The 25,847-nt window shown below is 27.4% G+C and overlaps 1 protein-coding gene across 1 annotated transcript in view; it reads left to right on the plus strand.

Annotated features, from left to right (window-relative positions):
* The window catches only part of LOC129966636 (guanylate cyclase 32E-like), a 332,599-nt gene that overhangs the window by 228,964 nt on the left and 77,788 nt on the right, over window positions 1-25,847 (plus strand). Inside the window, exons 6-8 of the mRNA XM_056081138.1 lie at window positions 12,629-12,783; window positions 14,254-14,344; window positions 23,444-23,516. Coding sequence (XP_055937113.1) covers window positions 12,629-12,783; window positions 14,254-14,344; window positions 23,444-23,516 — 319 coding nt within the window. The remainder of the gene's footprint in view (window positions 1-12,628; window positions 12,784-14,253; window positions 14,345-23,443; window positions 23,517-25,847) is intronic.

Below are 25,847 nucleotides of genomic sequence, written 5' to 3' on the forward strand. Positions count from 1 at the left end.
AGATAGAAATTCTATCATTGTCTTCACAAATATCAATAATTTATTTTTACAAATTATGCATTTTTAATTAATATATTTGTACATCCATATTAAAAATTTATTAAATAGAACAATAGAATTCCAGATTTTGTATAATAAAAATCATGATTTTAATAAAACAATAATGCTAAATAAATATTCTGCAAATAAAAAAAATGAATAATTTTATGAACATTTTTAAAAATTGCGATTCATTCAATCAATTAACATGAATGAAAAACGAAACAATTTATGAAAAAAATAACTATGTTATTAAAATGTAACTTTTTCATTTTAAAACAACTTTTCTGTCTTGAAAAGAATCCTTAATTCATTTGCATTTTTATCACAATGCCCTTAAAATTTTTAATAACTGTTTGTGTTCTAATAATAGGAAAAAAAAATATATATATACATTCTTCTTTTCATTTCAGAAGTAAAAATATGAAAAAAAAATACTCTTGTGAATATCAAAAAGTCTTTACATTTCTTAAAATTGTTTTATGAAATACTAGCCGCCATTGGCAAACAGCCGGTTCGTCAATCTTAATGTTCGTTTAAATTTTAATAATTAAATAGGTTGAACCGGAGTTTAACTCCCTACTTCGCCAAGTTGCGATAACGCGCCAAAGCTGACAGTCTTTATTATGCATTATAATTGAACATCTGCTCCTTTGCTTTTGAACATTTCTCAAGGCCGTTGTTGGCGACTTTTAAAAATTGCACCAAGCAGGGGGTTAAACTCCGGCCGTACCATTAAATATTTTACTCAATTCCAACTTTAATAGATTCTTCAGCAAAATATTTTAAAACTTCAAATTTTGATAGTCATATAATTCACTCATAATATTATAAAGACCTTCAGTCATAGCGTGATATGTATCTCTCTAATTTTCTGTTACCTCTCGTAGAATTTATGCTTTAAATTAAAGTGTAAATGATTAATCTGCAATTAATATAATAATATTTTTTACTGAAACAAAGCATTTTTTTAATACTATGATTACTGATAATAGAGTCACTGAGCGTTTAAACTTTATGGGCACTAAAGAATATTTTTCTTAATTTATGTAATATCTCAAGAATTTCTAAACAAAATTTTCTCAGATTCATTATGAGCAGATTGATTCATTAACAATAATTTTAAATGCATCAAACATTAAGAAAATAAAATGAATCGTTTAAAATAATCGGTCGAAAAAAGGTTTAAAAAAACTACTTAAAAAACGATGTACTTAAAACTATAAGTATATACAAAAAAGTATATAACTAACATAAATACAATTTAATTACAAAAAACATGCAATTAACCTAAAAATAATTTAAATCATTGGAAACAGGTTAAAAAACTACTTAAAAAACGATGTACTTAAAACTATAAGCATATACAAAAATATATATAACTAACATAAATACATTTTAATTACAAAAGCATACAACGAACCTAAAAATAATTTAAATCCAGTCCGCATCCGTTGATAATAATTGTCAACACAATGCGGAATTCAGAGCACAATGCGCATGCGTGAATTTTTAACGCCAGTTACGTAACGCAAATACATGATTTTTTTCTACGCCAGTTGGGGTAAAGCTATGCGGATTAGAAATGTTTAATTTCCTTCATTCTGTTTTATTTTAATTCAAAAGTACTTCAGAATGAATCTGAAACATGGATTAATTAACAATGTTTAATTTTAAATGCATAAAACATTCAGAAAATAAACAGAATCGTTTGAAATAATCCGCCGAAAAATGTTAACCCTAGCCTCATTACTGTTGGGAGAAAAAAAATAACTGAAGCCTTACTCATTTGGCGGTGGAGAAAATGGAAGATTTTTTTTTTGGCGGAAAAGTTGGCGGTGGGGAAAATGGAAGATTTTTTTGGCGGAAAAGTTGGCGGTGGGGAAAATGGAAGATTTTTTTGGCGGGAAAGTTAGTTTTTAATTAATAATTAAAATTCTAATAAAAATTTCAAAAAAAGGGACCCCAGGTGCACATTCCCGACCTCTAAGGTATACATGTACCACATTTGATAGCTGTATGTCAAATGACCTGGCCTGTAGAGCGCCAACACACACACACACACACACACACACACATTGAGCTTTATTATAAGTATATAGATTACTATTTTCCATTGAAAAATATTCTTATCTTTATTACAAAAAAATATTTTTTGGAATAAAAATGTATGCCAAATTTTAATTGAAATCATGTTATATATTTATTCAGATACAATGTGAATACATCACATAATTTTCAAATACGGTTGCAAACTTTTAAGCATTTGAAAACCATTACTTTAAAAATTTTGAATGTTTTCCAGAAGCAGACTTCATTCAGAGTTATATGAATTTTATTAAAAACTAAAGCTTTAAAATTTTACGTTCAATCTCGTCCTATGCGATGAACTATTTAATTCCATGTTGATATTTGCTCAAACTTTGAACTACGGATCACTGTCAGAATATTGTATTTTGAATAAGGTCAATAAAAATAGGACTATCATAATTTTAAAAACTACGTTTGGAATTATGAAATTTATGCAGTAAGTAGAAATTTTTCGCTGCCTATAAAAACCAAACTTTTAAAGGATTTCTGCTTTTTATTGCTGTATAACTTTTATTCAATAAAGTGAGATATCATATAAAATGGTGCAAATAATAAGCTAGTTCTATATATCGTTCAACATATTGATTGACCATTCTTAATTATTTAGAATGTTCACCCGCAGATCACCGAATTTAAGAATGCCTTAATTATGATTAAAAATTAAAAAACAGATAAATTATATTATTTTGATATTTTTCTCGTCCCTAAAATGAAAGCATTTATGACAATTTGTCAAAGAATAATTGAAACATTTTTCTCTTCATTTTGAATATCCTTAGACTCAAGGAAAATATGTCATCGATTTACTAATGATATTTAAATATGAGTACATATATATCATGTTTAGTGAGGTGTTCTCATTATATTTATTTTCCACTGTTAATACTATTTTTGTTTTGTTAAACGAGTTCTTATAAAATAAGCTCCCAATTTTTAATTTGATAACAAAATAAAATATTATACATGAAAACTCCTCTCAATGGCAGCTCTCAATAAACATGAATACATAAAATTGGTAATTTTAATAATTTGTTTTTAATTTTGGTACTTTATTAAATATTACGCCCACTTCACAATATAAAATTTTTTTATTCATATATAGAATCATTCATTAAAATAATGCGAAACATTTGGCGAAATATCAATTAAAACTACTTATTCTTATTTTCATTCGCATTTATGGACTTACAATTGTTATTAGCAAATGAGGCTTATGTTCACTTTCTTATTCGTAAATAAACTGAAGGATAATATCTTCTTTGTTCCTTATATAAAGAACCTTGAACGTTGATTCAATATTTCATTTCAATGTTATTCTATATATTGTTTAGATAAGCTGTGTATTTTTGAAGTTCCTGAACAAAAGTGGCTATATTGTACGAATTATTTTCAATAGTTTTGAAATTGTAAATGCAATAATTAGTTAAGATTATAAAACATGTCTTTGAATTTGAAAATACATACAATTTTTAATTGTGATTATGAACAATATGATGTAATTATCCAATTATATTTAGAGATATGTTGTGAAAACGATGATTCGCTTAAATTCATTATGCCTAAATTATATCTGCTTTTACAAAATGAAAAAAAAAAATGTCTAATGTAGGTGAACTAATTTATTTTGAAGAAATTGAGTTCGCATCATAAAATGGCTATTGCTATTTTAAAAAAAAATCTAATTAAAATGAATTATAATTTTTAGACGACCTTATGCATAAAAATATAATAAAGTTTTAGGAAAAATAATTCTTAAGACTTCAAAAAAAATATTTGTCCTGAATAACAAATTACTTTAGGGTGGTACCTATCTAATGAAACGTACTATTTTATATCTAGTAAAAAAAGTCATTACTTTGTTTATTTATTTTTATATAAAATATTTAATTTCGTTGTGTAGAAAATACAGCAATTCACAAATTTTTCAGGATAATTTTGATTGAAATAAATATCTTTTCTTTGAAGATCAAGTATAAAAATTGACAGTTTTTCAAATCAAAAAATTATCTCTTAATTCCATTAAAAGTTCATTCAAATGATACAATTAAAAAAATGCCAAAATATTATTTGAATAAGATTAATACTTTCTACTTGATCATCTTTCAATATTGTGGCATCTTAATTAAATGAGTAACAATTTTCTTTCTGACGTTTTTCATATTAGATACTAGTTCTTCAAAAGATAAAATACCATCATTTTTTTTAAAAAATATCAAATCAATCGATACAATATTGCCTCGAAAACTCGTGGGAAGTAAGAAATGTGAATTGAATAAATTGGATCAAAAATATGGAAATTATGCCATTAGATAGCGAAAACGTAATCAACGTGTTCAATCAGAAATGATAAATTATCACCATAATATGAAACCATTGCATTTTTCATCTGTACTTTAAAATATCATCAGAGTATTGCCATTTTTCATGATGAAATTAAGAATGTATTTCTGATACGTTTTTTTATCGTTACTCTTTCAGTTTTCTTTCCTGAAACAATGAAATAAATTTAAATGGATAAGAATCCTATCAAAAAAATTGATTTTATAATTATTATAAATATATTCAATTAAACAGCAATTTTTTTGAAATATTATATAAATTTCTTTTTTTAAATAAATTTATTTTTTTCTCTGTATATTTCAATTTAATAAATCTCTTAGTCCAAAAAAGCATACATTTCACTGTCGTGCCTTTGTTTAATCCTAAATAATTACATTTAACATTTCTAAATAATATGGAAGACTTCTTTTAACCTATCAACCATCAATTGTTAAATTTATTTGTTTTCTTAATTCTTATGCTGTCAATCAAGAAGCCTTTCAATTGCGAGTAAAAAAAAATAATCATAGTTTAATACAGTACACTCCCGAGTATCCGGCTTAATGTGGTGGAAGTACAGGCCGGATAACAAAAATGCTTGGATAGTCGTGAGCTGTATACTCAGGAGTGTACTGTATTAGAAAATTTGAATTCCTAAGGGAAAATTCGATGGTTTAATTCTATGAACTCTAAAAAAACTTATTATTCGTACAATAAATTTTATCATGATTTAAATTTTTTTGAAGATGATATTGAGCAAAAACCTTCAAACTTACATTTCTTATATGCATTCAAATGCAAGGAGCGGGAATTTGTTCACTCCTTGTGGATATTTAAAAATGACTCTGAAAGAATATTCTGAAATTTTATGAATTTAAAGCTTTAATTTGATTAGTTTGAGTTCATTAAAGCCAAAATCGTTTTTGTTTATTCTGAGAAATGCATGTAGTTTAGGCTATATTTTTGCTTTTAATTTTTATTTAAAATTCTGAGATATTATGTCATTAGCATACGACATATGAAAAAAAGGAAAGATGCTTAGAAAAATGCGACTTTAAACATGATTAATATTTCAGATGAAACAGAAAAAAAAATCAATACTTGTTAAGAAAATAAAAAGACAGAGATGAAAAATTTTTGAAAGATGTTTTTTTTAAAGTGACATAAAAGAACCGAAAGCAACAAATGAGATAGTAAATAAAATGTGAGCATTTTACGAGAATAAGGAGAAACTAACATTTTACATTGGCAAATTGTACGTAGAGAAGCAAAAACTGCGTATAGGTGGAATCGATTGCGATGAATTGTTAATCGAATAAACATTGTAGCAATCATTTTGTTTCAAGTTTTTGCTTCAAACCAGTAGTTTTACTTAAACTAACTACATTACTGCCTTCGAAAGTTGAAATGAAATGCAACAGTCTTTAAAGATCTTTATTAGTTATTGATTTGAATTTTGACCATAATAATATTTTATTAAAAATACTGTTTTATTTATTTACTGCAGCACATTAATTTTTTTTTCATTTACTTAACCCGAAGAAGAGTTTCTATTTCGTAGGTGGCAACGCTTTAGTTCCCGATTAAGCTGGTTTGTATGGTAAAAATTAAGCTTTGGAATTATGTGTTATTACTTACAATTAACTTAATTCTGCTTTTATTTTTCAATAATTTTTAAATAAGTTGTTATTATTATTATTTATATTAAATTGAAACTATTTTTGAGCATCCAGTGGTATACATACACATATAATAAGTGAAAAAATTTCCTTCTAAAGTTAGCATCAAAGTTCCCATCTTAGACTTTTTTTTTTCGTTATTAGAAAAGTGATGAGCGTAAGTATTTGATGCTTTTTAATTTTGGCTTCTGCCGTTTTAGAAAGTGCCTAGAAAATGTTTGAGATATCAATCGTTTATTCTTTACTTCGCATTGCTGAGTCTAGTACATATATGTGAAATGTATTTCCGAGGTGTTTCAAAGTATGTCTACTTCTCATACATTTTCGCTAGCATTTTAAATAAAGCAATACGAAGCAAAAGAAAATTCTGAAAAAAATTACACTGATCGAGTCTATGAATGCGTTTCAGTTTAAGATTTGCTTTAAATGTATGGTTTTTTAGTTATTCTTTAGAATATAGCTCACTGATATAATTTATCTCAAGCGCATTTCATATTTCCGTGCTCATTGTTAATTAAACAAGTGTGGGAAAAAGCTATTCATTTGAAGTTAAAGAAATATTGGAAAATATTGAAAATCTTTGGGAATTGCATATTGATTGAAATTGTTGGGAAAATATTGTTAGTGTAAGTTATGGATGAAGAAATAAGGATTTGGAATTTGGATCTTGTGACTTAACTTGAAGCTTCAGAATTTGGTACATTGGAATGGACAGAAAATTTTGATGGATGAATTAGTTAATATGTGACTTTGTTTTTATTTGCTACAAGACATTATTACATTAATTCTATATTTGCAGGAGACTTGCTACGGAGTTTTTAAATTTCATCGTAAATGAAAAAGAAATTAAATTAAATCACATCAAGTATAGGACATTTTTGATTTCCTTATAAGAAAATAATAGACTGTTTAACTTCCGCAGAGATAATATGCCAGAAGTTAAACAGTTGACTCATAATAGTTAGGAAGAAAGTCATTCTTTTAGCACTCGAAAAGTAATAAAAAGTTGTTGTTACCAATCACCATCGAAAAAGAAAATTACTATCATTAAAGACGGAAGAATTGGACGATAAGCGAGGACTATGTTCTTCAAATTGAGAGAATACGCGTGATTTTTAAAATTTGATCTGTAAAAGCAAATGTATTTTTTTAGAATAGGACCTGATTGGCTAGTTTCAGATGTTTTTCTAGCATTCTTAAAGTTTTGATGCCATCTTGATTTCTAAACTGACATAACATATCGTCCAGAATATTCCTATTAGAAGATTTAAGTTATCACATTTCAATAATTTCTAACCAAATATTCTACTTCTCTTCATATGCCACTAGTACTCTATTCCAAAGTATATAATCAATTTAATGAGCGAATTGCGAATTCAGTATATTTATTTTACTGAAATTTTGGGAAAACTCCATAAGCAAGTAAGTGTAAAAGAAGTATAAGGAAATGAATTAATAATTGGGGTAAATACTCTGCTATTAAATGTAAGTAAAATAAAATCAAAAGCAATATAAAATTTACAAAAAAAAATCGGTTTCTAAGCTGAAATTATTCACTTGAATTTATTTGCGGCATAAAATTTGGATAAATTATTTCTTCAAGTTATATAAGTCGACAGATTTAAAACTTTTCCATTATTTATATATTCTAACGACCCATATTTCATTTCTTGTCAAATGTTATTTCAAATATAAAATGAAAATATATTCTTCGGTTATCGTAATAATAATATATGTTTTTATTTTCCTATATGCACATGCCATTACATAAGGATAAATATTTCGTCATTAAATTACCAGAAATATATCGTTTATTTTACTAAAATTTTCTGGATTATCAGAATTTTATGTCAAACAGTATTCATTTTTCTTTGATATAAAATATCCTTTTTCATATATTGAATGATAATAACGTCATTGACGGAGGAATAAATGATGCATTTCCTTACTTCCATCCCGGAAAAACAAATATGCTTCTTACTTTCCATAGAAAAATGTAGGTTTAAGGTTTTCATAAAAAGTATTCGATATTTTTCATATTTGATGGAAAAAAATAGATTTACCATAGTAATATTTCATATAGTAAACGTAAATTTGGAAATTAAATATTTTTTTTTACATAAATACCTTAAAATATGAATAAATTCAACAACGAAAAAACAGATTCTGTATTTATAAATTTATGGTGATAAATAATGTTAACATAAGTTTGATATAGAATAAGCCAGATGGAATATAATATTTGACAAATTCAAGAAATATCATATTAATTCAAACTGCATTAATGCATTAATTAAAAATAGTGATATGCATGATGATTTTCGCTTGATCTCTCCTCTAAATTTAATAACATGTTTTAAGCGAAATATTAGATATGAAAGCAAGTTACACTAAATAATAATTTAGAATTTCCAAAGTTTTGAATTTCTTTGTTTTAACAAACTAAAAAAAAAAGTGCTCAATCGCTATCCATACAAATATAGGTGGTTATAAAAATAACAGAAACAACTTAGATATATATAAAAAAAATCCCTTTATTAGTATGGTGTAGCACCGCCTTTGGTATGTAATACATCTTAGACTAGCCTAGGAATCAATTCATATAAGTGTTGCATAGTGTTTAGAGGAATATTGTACCATTTTTTCTAGAGATATTGTGAAAGTTCTAAGAGAGATACCGGTGGTGGATATCAATTCCGTATTGAACGCTCTAAAGCAGACCATAACTGTTCAATTACATTGAGGTCGGGTGATTGTACGGGCCAATTCAGATGTTTAACTTCATCTCCGTGTTCATCAAACCATGAATGGACAAGTCTCACTGCAGGAATTGGTGCATTATCATCCTGGAAAATCCCATCTCTTGCAGGAAACAAAGTTTGCATCATAGGATGAACCTGGACAGCTGAAATTTCTCTATACTTCTCCCAGTGATATTTCCTTTCAGGGTTACGATCAGCCCAGCAGAAAACCACAACACGGTTGTCCATACTATAACAAATCCATCTCCGTGCTTGACATTTGGAAAGAAAATATCACTGTCATATGCTTTTGCAGGTGTCCTCCAAACGTCATTCTTCCTGTTGTAGGAAAACGTGTGAAACACGATTCGTCAAACCATATTACTTTTATCCACTTATCAATTGACCAGGTTTTATGAGTATGCCCCACTGTAGATGACGTTTACGATTAAAATATCTGACAAGTGGCTTGGGAATTGCTGCTCTGCCATAAATCTGTTTATGACGGTGCCTTTTAACTGTAATCACTGAGGCTGAAGAATTCAGTCGGGTATTGAGCTCTGTAATTACTTTTGCTTCAGTTGTTCGCTTTTTAGTCATTATAATCCGCTTCAATACCCATCGGTTCATTGAGCTTTTCTTTCCGCATACTATTTTGCTTTGCCAAGCTTATCTTGCTGCGCTGTGTGTATGCTGTCATGACTTTACCTCTAGAAACGCCTAAAAGTGAAGGTGTTTCGGTCACACTTGCTCTAGCTACAGTACTACTCCTACAATTCGGCCTCTTTGAAAATCTGAGAGGTCTGACATTTTACGCTTTTGAAGAAAATCCAAGAATTACAGAACTTCAAAAAAGCTAACGTATACTACCATAATATATACATTGCTATTTATTAAAATGTTTGTGACCATTATTATAATTTAATGCTTACGAAACGGGTTCAAAAATGTCACTTTTACTCACAGGTGTTTCCATAATTTTGATAACCACCTGTAAATTAATTGTTGTTGGTCAAGTTCAATTTTGTCAGCAAAAAGATTGGAAAGAAGTCCTTCTAAAAAATTGCAGTAAAAATCATTCACAAACTCTGGTAATAAAGTTTCCGATTTTCTTCTATTCCCGATGCAATCGCCTACTTTCTCTATAAAATCGCTGTTGTTGAAGTACCTTATATTTTCTAAGACATTTTACTTGTAAAATTGTTCAAAAATATCCATTCTTTAGCTTTAAAGCTATTGTCCAAACGCTTTTATGCATGAGAGTCACAAATCAATGAGAGACATCCATTTTGCAAGCAAAATGAAGGAAACTTTTTCGCTCACAATGTCATGATTGATAGGAGTTGTGGTACAATTTTCAAGCCAAAGTTTCAGTAACAAGAAAAGATAAAAGTAACGTAATGAATTCATCGATTAACGAAGCTCTGAAAGAAAATTTTTTTACTCCTATTATCTCTTTTAGTTCTCACTCGGAGAAAAGAACAGTCTATTATACATTTGGATTGAAACTGGTGTAAGAAATTAATTACGAATATGTTAATTTATAGCAAATTTAACAATTTCTTTGAGATTTCCAGGAGAATTTATAAGAACTTGAAATTGATTTGATTTTTTTTTTTTTTTTTGTCGATTTATCGTTTGGTGCTTTATTTTATTTGAATGTTGATTTGGGATTATTTGATATTTTTTAAATGATTTACTTCTGTTTCATTTATGGTTATTTTTAGCATATATTCAATTAAAATTGCATTAAATCTGCTTTCCAATCAGTCCAAATTTTTTGTAAGCTTATTATTTATTTTAAATGTTTTGAATTTAAAAAAAAGCTTTTATTATTTTTAATATTTAACTGTTTATTATACTTTATTGGCTAAAGTGTTTTTACTGCTATTTTCTGCGTTTGATTATTTGTTGCTCAGTATTGTAAAATACTTCCTGTTCTAATTTCGAGTAAAAATATAATTTTTTTTATTGCAAAGTTATACAAATAATGAAAACGTGTTGAAAATATAAATAAAAGTGTTGCATAGAGGGGCTAAAGAGCTGCTTTGAAATTTCCTTTAGTTCTTAAGTGATCTCGTTTCAATAAACATTTAGGAACTGAAATAAATCAAGCGAATTAGTTAGCTTCGGTTATACAGGCAGTTTCCAAATGGACTGCAACGTTTCTACAGGTATTAAATAAATAATGTATAAAATTTGACAATGAATATAAAGGAATCATTTCGGTATGAATATCGCTACTACTGTTGTGGGCAAAATCAAATACCATTAATATTTCTTGCAAATTATTTAGTATATAAATCCAAATCTGTAAGAGTCTTACTACTTTTAGGGGCATACGATGAATCTACCTAAAAATGCCAGCTATACCGTTTTGTAAGCAACTGTGCAAACAGACATTTATAATTGAAAAAGCGAAAGTAAAAATGCATAAATACTAAAATGCATTATAATTATGCAAGTATAAATATTTTGAAAGAATGATCACCATTTCGTTTTACATATATTTACACTTTTGAAAATTAGTGAAATATTGAAGGCATTTACAAAAACATGAAAACATTACATTTAGATGTTAATCACCACACTTATGCTTGATAAAATCATCTTAATATTTACACCTTGACTACCACGTGAATTCCCGATGGCCATATCAATTGCATGGCAATAAATTCAGCACGGCAATCAACGTATTAAGACATTCAATAATATATATAAACAATCAAGTACATTGTCTCATTTTCCTTAGAAGATAGGAATATAAATTTCTTATTCCATAAATATTTAGATTTTAAATGCATGAGTTATTAAAATATATCAAACATTCTACATATTCTTTAGTTCTCAAATTTTGCAATTGTTGTCACTCCACTTCAAAGCTTATTTTAAACATGTTTTGCAAATAATGGATCGTTTCAAGAAGAAAATTCCAGGTATAATTTCCGAATCACAGAAGCTCCAATTATCAAAACATCAAGATTTTCGATATGGAATTTTAATTGCGCTAAACTCTCAATTAACATTAAATGTCGTCTTCTTTAATCAGAAGAATTAAACAACAATTTAAAATATGCAACCATTACTTATTAGAGGAGTGTTTCAAAATTCATGATGTAAAATTATGCATATCAATATCTTAAAAACAAGTATCAAATGTTAGCTTCAAATGAAAGATTTCATATACGTGTACGAGCTACTTCTTTCAAATATTCAATGAGAGAATATGTTGTTGTTGTTTCTTATGACACTTGCCATGGGCAAGCTCGCTGTTCGAAGACAGTGGATATAAGCCTGGGGGGAGTGCCTCTTGTTTCTATAGTAGCGCCAACTAGGGCCAAGAGAACGACTTAGCTACACACACGTCATAACCCTTTTTACAGGGCGGACTTCACGCATTTCATTCACTCAACCACAGATCGTAATTTAGACCTGAATCAGAGAACGATCACCCCTGATATAGTACCCCCAGTGTATTACTCTCGACATGGAGGACTTTGTGACCACGACAGATTTAAAGCACGTCAGACACCAAGCACGCGGGGAATCTTCGGCCGGCGGGGTTCGAACTCGCAACCTAAGGGACGCAAATCCGACGCTATACCAACCAGGCTATCTAAATGAGAGAATATTATTGGATTCACTGAAAAAGTGGAAAGTATAACATGCAATAAGAATCAAAAGTATAACCAGTTTCAGGCACACGCGGAGTGCCCTTTCCCAATTCCAAAATCATTAACAAACATATTTATTTTGCAGGTGCCATGGGCTATATGGTATACATGGATGAAAATGGTGACGCTGAAGGCAATTACACTTTGATCGCAAGAAAACCTGTTCCTGGTGTCAATGGAGAATATGGTCTTTATCCTGTTGGAGTGTTTCAGCTGCATGAAAATCGATCCGCAGTTCCTGTAAGTTTTTTGAGATATTTTTTGTATTTTAATTAATGTATTTAAGGTAGGTAATTACATTAAAAATGCATTTGTTTTGCGAAATTATAAAATTGTTCTACTTATTATTCAAAAAGTTGAGCAGGTTTCTTTATAAAACCTTCAGAATTTGTTTCTAAGCTTATCTTTTGGAAAGTTATATTGATATCTATATTTGTATTCATACATATTTAAGTGCCATTTTCTCAAATGTAATATACGATGGAATTTTCTTATTAAAAAAATTCATAAATAAAAATCTAATGCAAATTTTATTCAAATATGGTATAATAATGTGTCAATATACTCTACCGTTCCTTTACAAGTTAATAAAAAATCCATCCTTTTAGAAATATTTTATTTTAGTTTTAGTGTTTCACATATGTTATTTCATGTGTTATTTAACAGCTGTACCCCAATATTTAAAAAATGGTTAGAAATACAGTTTATTTTTTTAGTTCAGGAACTAAATAATATATTTCTTAAGTGATCTGCAAGATTTTAAGCAAAAATTTAATAAATTTCTTAACTAAAAAATTTTTGCTTTTTAGCCAAAAAAAAAAAAAAAAAAAAAAAAAAAACCAATTAAAAAAAAAACTTTTGCCCCTTAGCTGGTATATTTTGGTTTTATAGATGTTTTTTTTAAATCTTATTTTATCCAAGTATTAAATAATGCAACTATATTCGAACGTTTTTTGCAAAAAATACACCCCGAACGTTGTCACATACCCTGAATAACTATAATAAAAAATTTACTTTCTAATCATAAGTCATTTTATAAAATGATGCTGAATTTAATCAAATATAGAATTTAGGGTAACACTAATAAAATCTAGAGTTCTTATCAATTTTTTCCTTTGTATAAATCTCTGAAGAAGATGTTTTTTTAATCTAAATACTCTTATACATTTTTAGAAAAGTCTTAATGCGTTACTATCGTCAAACAAAATAAATAAGATTTTTTAAGAGTAAGTACTTTCATAAATCTACCATAAACATAAAGGCATCAAATTGTTATTAAATAACAGCAATTGAGTGTTGATTTTCAGAGTGTAGTTAAAGAGCACATTTTATCTGTAACACTAAAAAAACGAATTCTTTCCCCAGCTTTTTAAAGACTACAGTAAGGGAAAGGAAATTTCTAGAAGGACCTCTTCCTCTCATCAGTTGTTATTGAGATATTGTCACAATTCTTGTACTTATCAGAACTCTCATTTTTGTCGCCGAATTCGTCACCAGCTTTGCTGTTAAACTTGACATCATTAAACCGGCATATATTCAACATCTATTAGGAATATTTCTAAATATCTATTTTCAGCAATGATTGTATCATTGCAAGAAAGAAAAATTATAGTTCCCAACAATATTAGAGAATATAAAGAAATATATTTTCTTTTCTTCAATTTTTCAGTCAAAAACTTTATTTCTAATGATTTCCCCCTTTATTTTTAGGTACTTCAGTTTACGTCGAGCATAGATTGGGTTGCTGGTTTTCCACCAAGTGATGAACCAAACTGCGGTTTTCATGGTGAAAAATGCGTTAGTAAGTTATATTTTATATCGTATAAAAATGACTGTGATGACTATCTATGAGAAATAACAAAATTAATAAATAGCGGTCTATAAAGAAGAAATTATCAAAGTTATAAATAGTAATTAAAATCTAGCGTTTATAAAATGAAAGTTCCTGCTAAATGATTTTTACTGCTCTACTTTTAAAAGTAAACAGAAATTCTTTATTTAATTATAATAATATTAAATAGGCTATAAATAAGTACCAAATATTTTTTAGAGAACGAAAATGAGTCCTTTCATATGTACAAAATTAACATTTATTTAATTCTGTTTTTATTATCTGAACAAGGTAAAAAGTCACCATAAAGAAATTTTTATCTTTATTTTTAATTGAAAATAAAAAATGCGAATGTCACTATTGAATTATATAATGTTAGTTAACCTAATATATATATATATATATATATATATATATATATATATATATATATATATATATATATATATATATATATATATATATATATATATATATATATATATATATTATTGAAATAATCTCAAATTATATTATACTTTAGGTGTTTTAAAAATATATCTGTTAAAGTGTATGGAAAACAAACTATGTGCAAATATTACGAAACTTCACTAAATATGAACTAATTTTCGAAATCATTTAAAAAGAAATTAACGGTCAAAAATCTAAACATTTTGCTTTACTAGTCTTCCTTTCTTTTATATATTTTGTTAGATTCTTACAGTCTTTATTGTCATTTAATAAATTTGATGTTAAATCAATTCTGCAATTGTCTAAGACTGCAGTAGATATCAAACTCTAAGTGCTTTTAATCGAATTCATTTTCCGTATGCAAAGATAAGTTTCTTTTTGCCTCACATATTCAAATCAACAAATTCCGTTGAAATTTTGTAATCATTACCCGAAAACTTAGTTCAATAAATAACTTTAAAAATTCGGTATGCCGTTACTTTGAACAAAGTATATTCGATTATCTTTCTAGGAAATTCAGAGCTATGAAGGCTAATGCATTATGACTTGGGGCAATAATCATTCACATGGAACATCAATGAATGTGTTGGATAGGAAACTGTAAAAGTGGAATAAAGAAAAATATTTCTATGAGTCTGAGTGCCTGCAGCATGAATGCTTGCTTCTTTATTAGCTATAAATCCCACAGACTGCACTCGAAATGTCAGAGTGGAAAGAAGATTTCAGATTTATACTTTATTCTTATTTTTAACTCTTCTTACTGCTATTTCTTTAGAAATTATCTTATGCTATCCCATCCTTTAATGTTTTGGTTTTATTTTTGTTATTCATAAGATTAATTTAAAACACTCTTAAGATCAAAGTATTAAGTTTCCAAACGATTTAATGCACAAGAATAAAGAAATTCAAGTACTTTTCAAATTTAATAATAGACTAAAATTAGTTTTCTTCATTTTTTAAATGAATATTTATTTTTCACATACTTATTTTACTTATGGCCCCTTGTCTTTTGGTTTATATATGTAAAAGATAAATAAAACGTCTTGAGAAAAAAACTGAATTCTTTGATAAGGAAATAAGATTGTTTCTGAAGCAACACAGTTTTACATTAAATTTGATAAAAAATTTTATTTATAAAAAAATTATTTATTAAAAATTTCTGTCATTACCATTACAATACTATTGTATGTAATTTTCTGTTATGACAGAAGGACATGTTAAACCTTTTTTACTTCTGTTAGCTTCATCTTATCTTCACAGCGAATCCTGCATTATCACGTTCACTTATATATGTAAATATACGCTACATATTTATCTTTGCAATATATTGAAGATAATTAAATATATATAATGCTTAATCATTACTCTTCCTTGTTAATAGTTAGTTCCAATAAGTTATAGCGATCTCCCATTTTGATTAATTAGTTACTTCTATTAATTAGTTTCTTTAGTTTTTAAATTATTGTGGCCGTATTTCATAAGAAGAAAATATACTAATAGATTTTGGTGCACTTGACTTAAAGTATTAAAAATTGATTAACAATATTGATTTGTAAAGATACTAAATTCCATATCTCTAATTTGATGTTTTTTTGAGTTTTCGCTTTTACCACGACAGGAATAGATAGATATACGTTCGAGAAACTTTTGGATGGATACAGTCGTAAGGTTAGAACAGATTTGCAATCTTTAGAGCAACACAATAAAAGAATATCTAGCTTAGAATGCATGCGTGTTATCACGGAAATATAGGTATACCGAGAAATTTCACTTTAAGATATTTCCTTCAAAATTCAGCAACACTTTGTAATTTCGATTTAAAGACCAAACACCCAATACATTTTGATAACTCACTTCATTTTTGAGTTATCATGTTCACTGAATGAAAGACGTTATTTGAAAATAATACCACTCGAAGCAGCGATGTCTGAAAAATGGAAATCTATCACAGACTCGGAGGCTTATTTTTTAACATACAGCAAGAATAAAATACACTTCATATACGACAAAATAAAGAGAATTTCATTCAGCTTTATTCGTAAAATATTATAGTTTCAGAAATGAATTTATTTCACTTCATCTGAACAATTTATTCCATACATTAAAGATACAGAGAATGAAATTGTTCCAATCGTAAAAGTCGCTGTGTATGTGAAGTAACAACTACTGGTATTTCGACAATTTGATGAAAACATTTTTGTCAGCTTTCTCAGAGGGTTAAGCTAAACTTTTCCAAAAGTGCATCTTCTGCGAATAAAAGACAACTTTTCTCTTAAATTTGTTATTGAAGAAAGCTCTTAGACTCGTGATTGATGAATTATAGATCATCACAATCAAACCATTTTTCAAAACATGTTTCAGGAAACATTTTTAAGCTTTTCTTTGAAAATTGCGAAGTCTAACGTCAACTATTATACTTCAAATTATTCTTGTGTAGTTAGTTTAATGTTTCAAAAAGAGTTTTAAGGATTCGAAAAATTTAATAGATGCTTATGTATAGTATACTTCCTATTTTATTCTTTTTTCGGCACCCAGACTCTACTTTGAAATTGAAATAATAGTTTAAATTCACTAGAACACTCTTGGCATCTATTCAAATACGTTCATTTAGCCTATTCAGCAACAGAGTCGTATACTTATCTCTCGAATATAAATAGTTTTGAAGCCTTATTTGCTGATAGTTGTGAAGTCTGGTGTGCAAGAAAACTTCTTTGATATAATGTAACTGCATTGCACAAGTTTTACATTTTTTGGTAAAAAAAGAGCGTAATATTGTAATAGTATAAAACAGTACTTCTTTTGCTTATTCAGAATTTTTCTCTTTAAAGCTTCCTTCAGTATGGTTTAATATGTGAAATGTAGTATCAGAAAAATAAATATTGCTTTCAATATTTTAAAAACTCTGTGCAGTATCAGGTTTATTAAGCACACAACTTTTTTCAGCTAATTTATTATTCACAGTGTTGTTTTATACACAAGTTGAATTGTAGGAAGTAGCTCTCTAATTAATAGTTTTCAAATATATCGTAATATTCAATGTTTAGGGGTTTTTTTGTCGCCCAACCTAATTAATTATTTTTTATATAAATATAATTCTGCATTATTTCCAGCAGAATATCAAATACTCATATTACTTGTTAACCTTTAGCCACTATTAAACCAAAGAATAAATTGCGTCTAAAAGTTAGAAAATAATAAAGAATAATTCATTGTAACTGCAGATAGACAATCATCCAGTTTCATTTTTATGCTAAGGAATCTTAGGTTTTTTTAATCATCTTTATGAGAGCTTCAAAGTTATATGAGGAAAATTTTAAGAATTTTTTTGAATACTATATTTTGTTTCTTTAAACTGTAGATAATTCTTTACTTTTTGAGAATTGCTAATTATTAAAAAATGCAAGTAAGTCAAATTTCTTTTACTAAGATTGTATGAAAAACGAAATATAATCTATGTGCATAATTAAGTAGAAGTAGAAAAATGTATTGCGTTCTAAAAATTAAAAATGAAATTTTGAAATTCTAAGAAGGAAGATATAAAAAAAAATGTTACATTTAATGTAATGGAAATGACGTAGGTTTCAATGTAAAATGCCATACTACTATGTACGAAAAATGTATTGCGTTCTAAAAATACAAAGAGAAATTTGGAAAGGAAGATATATATATATATATATATATATATATATATAAAATATTACGCAATGACGTGGATGTAATACAAATAATGTAGATTTCAAAGTAAAATTCTATACTCCTCCAAAACTAAATATATTTTGTCTCTTTTATAAGCGATTAGTCCAACAGTTTAAGAAGTTAAATTTCATATATTTGCACTATTTTCCTGATCTTTTCTTCTATCTTTTCTCAGCATTTATGAAATTATTCATCTTATTACTGGAACAATTTTTTTAAAGAATAAGAGTTGAAAGACAGAATACCTGCATTTTTTACAATATTGTAAACACAGGCTTTCATTTGTTCTTAAATTTCAAAATGCAACAAAATTCTTGTTTCATTTTTGAGCACTGCGAGGGAAAGAAAAATATATAACTTAATGTATAAGTTGGAATAGCTTTCTAATGCCTTTTTTATTTCAATAAATGTTTCGTGGAAGAGAAAGCTATTTTACAGATAAACCTTATATTGATTTCTTTTGCTTTAATATAAATGAAGATATATTTGCTTAAAATTTATAATATTTATAAAAATATAGTTATACAAAGCTCATAAAAATCCGAATTGTATTTTTTTTTATTATAAAATATCAGAATATAATTGTAGCTTTGAACTGCTGACAACGGAACATTCAATTTAAAAGCTCAGGTTCAGATCATATATTGAAATTGAATGGCATTTTGAATTCTTGAATGGACTGTACCTGTTAAAAATAATACTTCTGTACATTATTGATTGGGCAATATGGATCAAGAATTTTCACAGCCAATGCAAAGTAACAAAATCTTTGCTAATTTTTATTGCTACTTCTTGATTTTCTTGCTTAAAAATGCAAGTAAGTGCATTCCCTGATGTGTATATATATATATATATATATATATATATAATATTGACAAGTAGAAATTGAGCAAAAAACCTCTGATAAAAGCAACCTGTAGCATTTGATTCATAAGATATTGTGAATTTAAAATACAGAATGTGTCAGTTTATTCCGTTAGTCGAATTGAACATAATAATGATTTAGAATAATTCCCAATACACAATTTCAAGCTGAATGCATGTTAAATATATTTTATTTTTATAAGCAGGCTTAAATATATAAATACTATAACAAAGAAAAGAATGACTCTCCTCTTTCCGTTTTAGACATTTGTTAAGATCTGCGGTTGATTTGAGTGAAAATCACAAAAATTATTACTTAAAAACTTAAATTCTCTTCAAAAGATAATTCAAAATACATATTGGCATAAGGATCAGATGACCAAATGCGTATACAGAATGCAGTTCCGTACTTTCAATAATTCCTCAATATTATTAGAATCACTAAATAAAAAAAACACACAAAAAAAGAGTACATATTAATGTTTTTCAGTACAGACGAATTTCTAATACGTTCTATCGAATCGATTGCTTGCGCCATTGATGTTATGTACAAATGTTTTAATATTATGTAGAATAGTGAGATTCATGATTTTTTTTAATATCTGCATAAACATACTCGTAGTTATTTATCTATTCGGAGTAATTCATTTAAATAAAAAAAACATCGGAAGATGAAATAAGTTTTTCAGTCATTAAAATAGTGTATCAATAATTTTAATTTAGTTTAACATTGCATCTTGAAATAACACTAGGTCTTTCTTAAAATAGAACTGGAAATTCACTTCATTCAGATGGCAAGAACTACTTCACAATTATGCTATTCGCGTTACTTTTAGTAGCTCTATCTAAATACTTTTGAAATTCATTTAAATCAATTTATATTACAATTTTATAGGCATAATTGAACATTTAGACACTTTTCGTTTATTCATTTACTGTCAATGATACATTTTAAAAATTATTTAGAATGAAATATATGATGCATTTTCACCATTTTCTAATTGCGTAACACTTAAATGAAAATTATATATTAAAATGAAAATAAGTTATTTTCCTTTATAGATCTATACTCAAATATCATGCTAATTTTGGGGAGATTTTACGCAGAATTTGATTATCTTGCGTAACGATTTGTAGTTATAAACTTGAAAATTATCATATCCCAATATTCTTAAGATTTTCGGTTGAAATCAAATACTTCAAGAAATAAATAACCGTTTCGAAAAAGATGGATTTCTAGCATAGATTATTTACTTGGGTAAAAATAAATTTAAATTTTGATAATCTTTTCTAGCTAGGAAGTCCCAGAAACTTAAATTTTGCTAGGTTTAGAATCTCTTCTTAAACTAGTAATTATAAAGTAACATTTATTTCTGATTTAAAATGGCACAACTGTTTTGTTACCTTATTTGTTCTATTTGATTATGCATTAACAGAATATACATAAATAAATAATTTTAATATATGTATTAATATATGTATAACTTCAAAATGTTGTTTTGTCTGAAATATGTTTTTTTCAGTCATAAACTTCAAAAATCTTTTATTATATTTGTAAGACTAAGTAAATATGATTAAATGGGAAAATAGATTAATTTTCAAGTTATTTACTATTTTGATTAGTAATCAACTATTCATATTTATTTCTTCATGACTTTATCACACATTTTAGAACGACAGCCTAAAGGTAGAAATTTAAGATTTAAATTAAATTTCTTAGAAATAAAGGCCTGAAGTGTAAAAATATTATTTTATTGTTTTTATAATTATAGTTATAATAAAATATGGTGCCCTAACATAACTTTTACAACTCTATCAGGTTTTCTTTTTATAACTAGATTAAAGTGAAACTCCTCAACTTTGATCAAGTAACCAAAGTTTAGAACGCATGAAATGAAGAAAAATATTAATTTCCGAATTATGCATACACCATTCCGTCGGCTTTATATAAAATATTTTATGCAACATCTAAACTAATTGAGTTGTGATATTCAGTGTATTGATATCCATGATAATGATGATAGTATTTTATTGAAAATTCATGCTTCTTTATGTGCTAATTATGAAGTTTTGAAAATATGATGAAAACTTTATTAACTCAAAGAATAATGAATAAATTATGGTAATTTTATTGAGTAAAATTCCATGTTTTCTAATGTCTATATTATATTCCATATATTTATTCTTAATAATGAACTTTACAAATAAGCATTTCAATATTAGATGATGACAAAAATTTATAATTTTATTATTGAAATCAATGAATTAGAATTCCCATGCGAATTCGAGACATATATGTCCATTGCCTAATTTAATGCCTTTAGAGTATTCTATACATAAAAGCTATGTATATAATTTAAAATTATTCACAAGAAGGTACCACAGTGAATTGGGGAACCGGTTTTGTGACAGTCCCAAAGCTAAAAATTTTAGAAAAAGTAAAAATGAAATCATTTTTTAACTATCTCTCACCAAAAATCTTAGAAAAAGCCAAAATTGGCAAATAAATCAAGAAAAGGAAATTGGCAAAATGTTCGTTAATTGATGAATGGCTTACGAAATATTCATTATAGAAATGTCGTGACCACCGTTTTCTCCTAGTACCGAAAAAATGTTCTTCAAGAAATTGGACTGTCTCAATGATGAAAGGTTGAATGTGCTTCGTAATACGTACTTTCAATTCATCTAAGTTCATAATTGGACTCCCATACAATCGTCTTTTATATAACCCCACAGCAAGAAGTAATAAGAGCTCACATCAAATGATCATGGCGTCTAAGATATTGGGAAGTCATATTTCTGACTCTGCCATCCGCCAGAAGGCACGCGGATAAATAACACTGAATGATCCGACAGCCGCAACAGCAACACTAGTTGAAACTGTGGTTGAGTCCTAAGGACTAACATCAACCACGGTAGAACCCTTCCAGAAGAAGTACGTCCTGTCATCGATGGGAGGAGCCAGACCCTCAATTATTTATACACCCACTAGGGTGGCCAGATCGAACCACCATGCCAGAAGCAACTCATTCGCTTTTCGACGTGCCCCCCGGAGGGATCAGGATGTTGGGAAATTGAATAAAAACTCTATCATTTCCGAATTCCAGATTCAGCAAATGCGTCATGAATGGTTCTAGTATATGGAAGATAGACATTTTGCACAAAAATTTTGTTATTCCCACATCCATGCTGTTACGTTGGAATGGGCTGGTTGCACAAAAGGGATTCATTATTTGCTATACAGGTTACAAGGCCCAAAGGACCAATATCTTCGAAAAAGAAAAGACCAACAATAAATTTTTCCATAAGTCCATACCATCAGTAATGTTTTGAGGATGAAGATGTAATTAGTACTTTCAGAACGGACTTTTAGGATAGTTTTATACGACATAATTTCTAGAGGGAAAAAGCATAAGACAAATATGCCAAAGATCAACTGAATGACTAGATCTTATTCTTATTCCTGTACTTTCAAATAAATTTGAATGCTTAAATCGTTTGGAGTACTTCATTTATACTTCAAAGACTGCAATTTTTCTAGAATAAAATTTACTTTGTACGAATGATAAACTTTATATTCAAGTATCCGACAGCAAAATGAATAGTAAAGAAATGAATTGGGGAGGAAGCATTAAAGTTAGAATAAAACGTTTTCATTATTTTACCTGTTTTTTCACTATTTAGTCGACTATTTTTCTTTTCCCCAAATGCAAAAATAACTGTAATAAGTAAATTTTATTTAATGCAATATTTTGCGAATAATTTGATATATCTGTCTTGCTAACAAACTATAACTACAAACTTGTAAGTTATAGGGAAAAAATAATCTCTTCCTTAAGTTTTTCATTTATATTTATTAAAATGCTTTAATATTTTTTTTTGAATTCTTGAAGTAAAATCGTTTTTGCATTATCTAACAATATTAAGTCGTAAGATTTTTTACTTTGAATTACATATTATATTATCCTAGAACAGATTCTATGAAGTTGGTTGACAATTTTTCAATATTTAAAAACACTATGCTTGTAAATAATGTTTTAATTTTCTTTTATTTTCAAGTGTGGAAATTGGCAGTTGGAGTGACTGGAGGTTTGGTTCTGGTGCTTCTAGTTGGAATCTTAGTTGCTTACAAGTAAGTAATATGTTACTTATCCTTTAAATTTATATAATGCTATTTCGTTATAATATTTTTCCGAACAGAAATTAAGAAAAATCGTGATCTTAAAGATGTATTATTTCTAAAAATTCTTAAATTTTATCAAATTTTAAATAATTTATAAAAAATGATTTACCTTTGTTTAATCGATGAAAACTTGTCGATTTATAATCAAGGAATTTTCAAATCTACTGTATTAGTTTGAATACGAAGTTCATCATAGTTCAAATTGTAACATCCAATGAGTAGAGATCATTCGCCAACTGTCGTTAATATGCTCATTTTATTTTTTTAGTGTTCGAAGTCAGAAATTGTTTTTGTATTTTATAAGATAATGGAGTTGTATAATTCCAATATTTACGGAATGGTATCTAATTTCATATTTACACCGAAAATTCAATCCCAGATATTTTTTTAATTTCTTTTATCTGAAAGATTCACTGCTTAATTCAAATATAATTTTATTTACCAAAAACGATTTTTCTAAAAAACAATTTAGTAAAATGCAAAATACATGACTTGAAAACTACTTTGAATGACTCTATAATCTCAATTTTTAAATTTAATCCCTAAATAGGAAATACAAATAGCAATTATGTGCTCATTCTCAATGAATTTAGTATTACATACAGCCTAATTGTATGAAATAAAAGAGAAGCGTGTGATGCACTGATTATCAATAAGTATATTTCAGTTACATTTTATACATGCATATTTTTATAAATTATAATTAACCGTTAAAAAAACATACAAAGAATTTTTAATATCTGGAATGTTCTGAACTTAATCATTGCAAGCCGATGACGTCGGAAATATAGTGTTAAAATTGTTATTTGCCAAAGATTTGTGTCGCTATTTTCATAATACAATAGCAAAAGGCACTACTTATACTGACAAAGTAATAAAGGTGAAATATTTAGAAAACAATCAGGACTCTAAATTAACTGACCAAATCAAGTTATAAATACGAAATTGTAAACTTATTACAGTGAATTTCTTACTATGAATGTTTGCCATTTGATAAACAACAATTTCAATGATAAAACAGGATACCTGTTCAGATTAGATGAAATTCTGAAGATTACGAGTGTGCCCTGAAATCAGGTCATATCTTATCAAATATCTTTAAAGTCATACTTTCAATCATAAATGATCATTATGAATTTAAATTGATGCAAAGGCGAAATAGAAACATTGAACTATATCCTAATAGCGATTTATTCAAGATACAAAAGTATTCCCCTTCTTTTTATTAATCACTAGTGGAGATACCGGTATAGCAAAATTGTATTGAAATTCGAAAAAAATCCTAAGTATATGCATTGAAATTCCAAAAATTGTGGTAGCGTAGCTGAAAATCTAAACGTTGCCCAACAAAGGAAAAACTATAAATTTCTTTAAGAATCAATAACGATTGAAAGAAAAATTGCATATAAATTAAATTAATATAGTTGAAAAAGTAAAAGTTACAATTTTAATATAGTGTGAATGCATTTTTGAAAGAATTTCTCTCAATATTCCTGATAAAAAAAAAACATTAGTTAATTTCGTTTCTTTTGCGGAATCTTATACAGTATCATTTGCTTGCTAGAGTTTTACTTCTCTCTCTCTCTATCTTTTTTTTTTTTTTTTTTTTTGCTTCGTTTCAAGGGTTGACTTGAGTTTGGTTTTGAAGCATTGTTAAACCAATTTGACAAAAGGATGTCTATTAAAATAAAACAGAGATTAAAAATATAATGGAAGAGTAATTTAAAATTTAATAATGATCAGAATAAATATTGTGCAGAAATGAACATAGTATTATTGAATTAGAATTTTTTTTTTCAGATGGCTTAAAAATACTTCTGGAATTATTTGCGCTTAAGTTATAGCTATTAAAAAACAAGCTTTTGGTTAATCTTCAAAAATTAATTAGACATTCAATTAATTAAACTCTGAAACACTGACATTATTCTTTTACCTTATAATTGTGCAGCATTTAGTTGAATTTGAACCTTTTGTTTAGAAGGCGATATAAAATAAGAATGTGTTAGACCTAGTATATATTGTACTATAATATTATCCCTTTTATAATAGTTTGTCCTTATACTAAAAACTGAGATTGTGCATTATCAGCAGGTTTACGAAGACATTCTTTGGCTTTCTTATCTAATTTTATTCTTTTGACAAGCTTAATTAGACATTCTTTTGCTGGCTTATTCTAGTTCTCAGCTGTCTTAATGCATTTTTTTAGAAGAAAGGCAATAGATTGGAGACTAACTTCCCAACAAAAAGACATATAATTTTAATTATTAGAAATTGTTACAA

Source organism: Argiope bruennichi, chromosome 1 (genome assembly GCF_947563725.1).
Source record: "Argiope bruennichi chromosome 1, qqArgBrue1.1, whole genome shotgun sequence".
In the NCBI taxonomy this organism is placed as follows: Eukaryota; Metazoa; Arthropoda; class Arachnida; order Araneae; family Araneidae; genus Argiope; species Argiope bruennichi.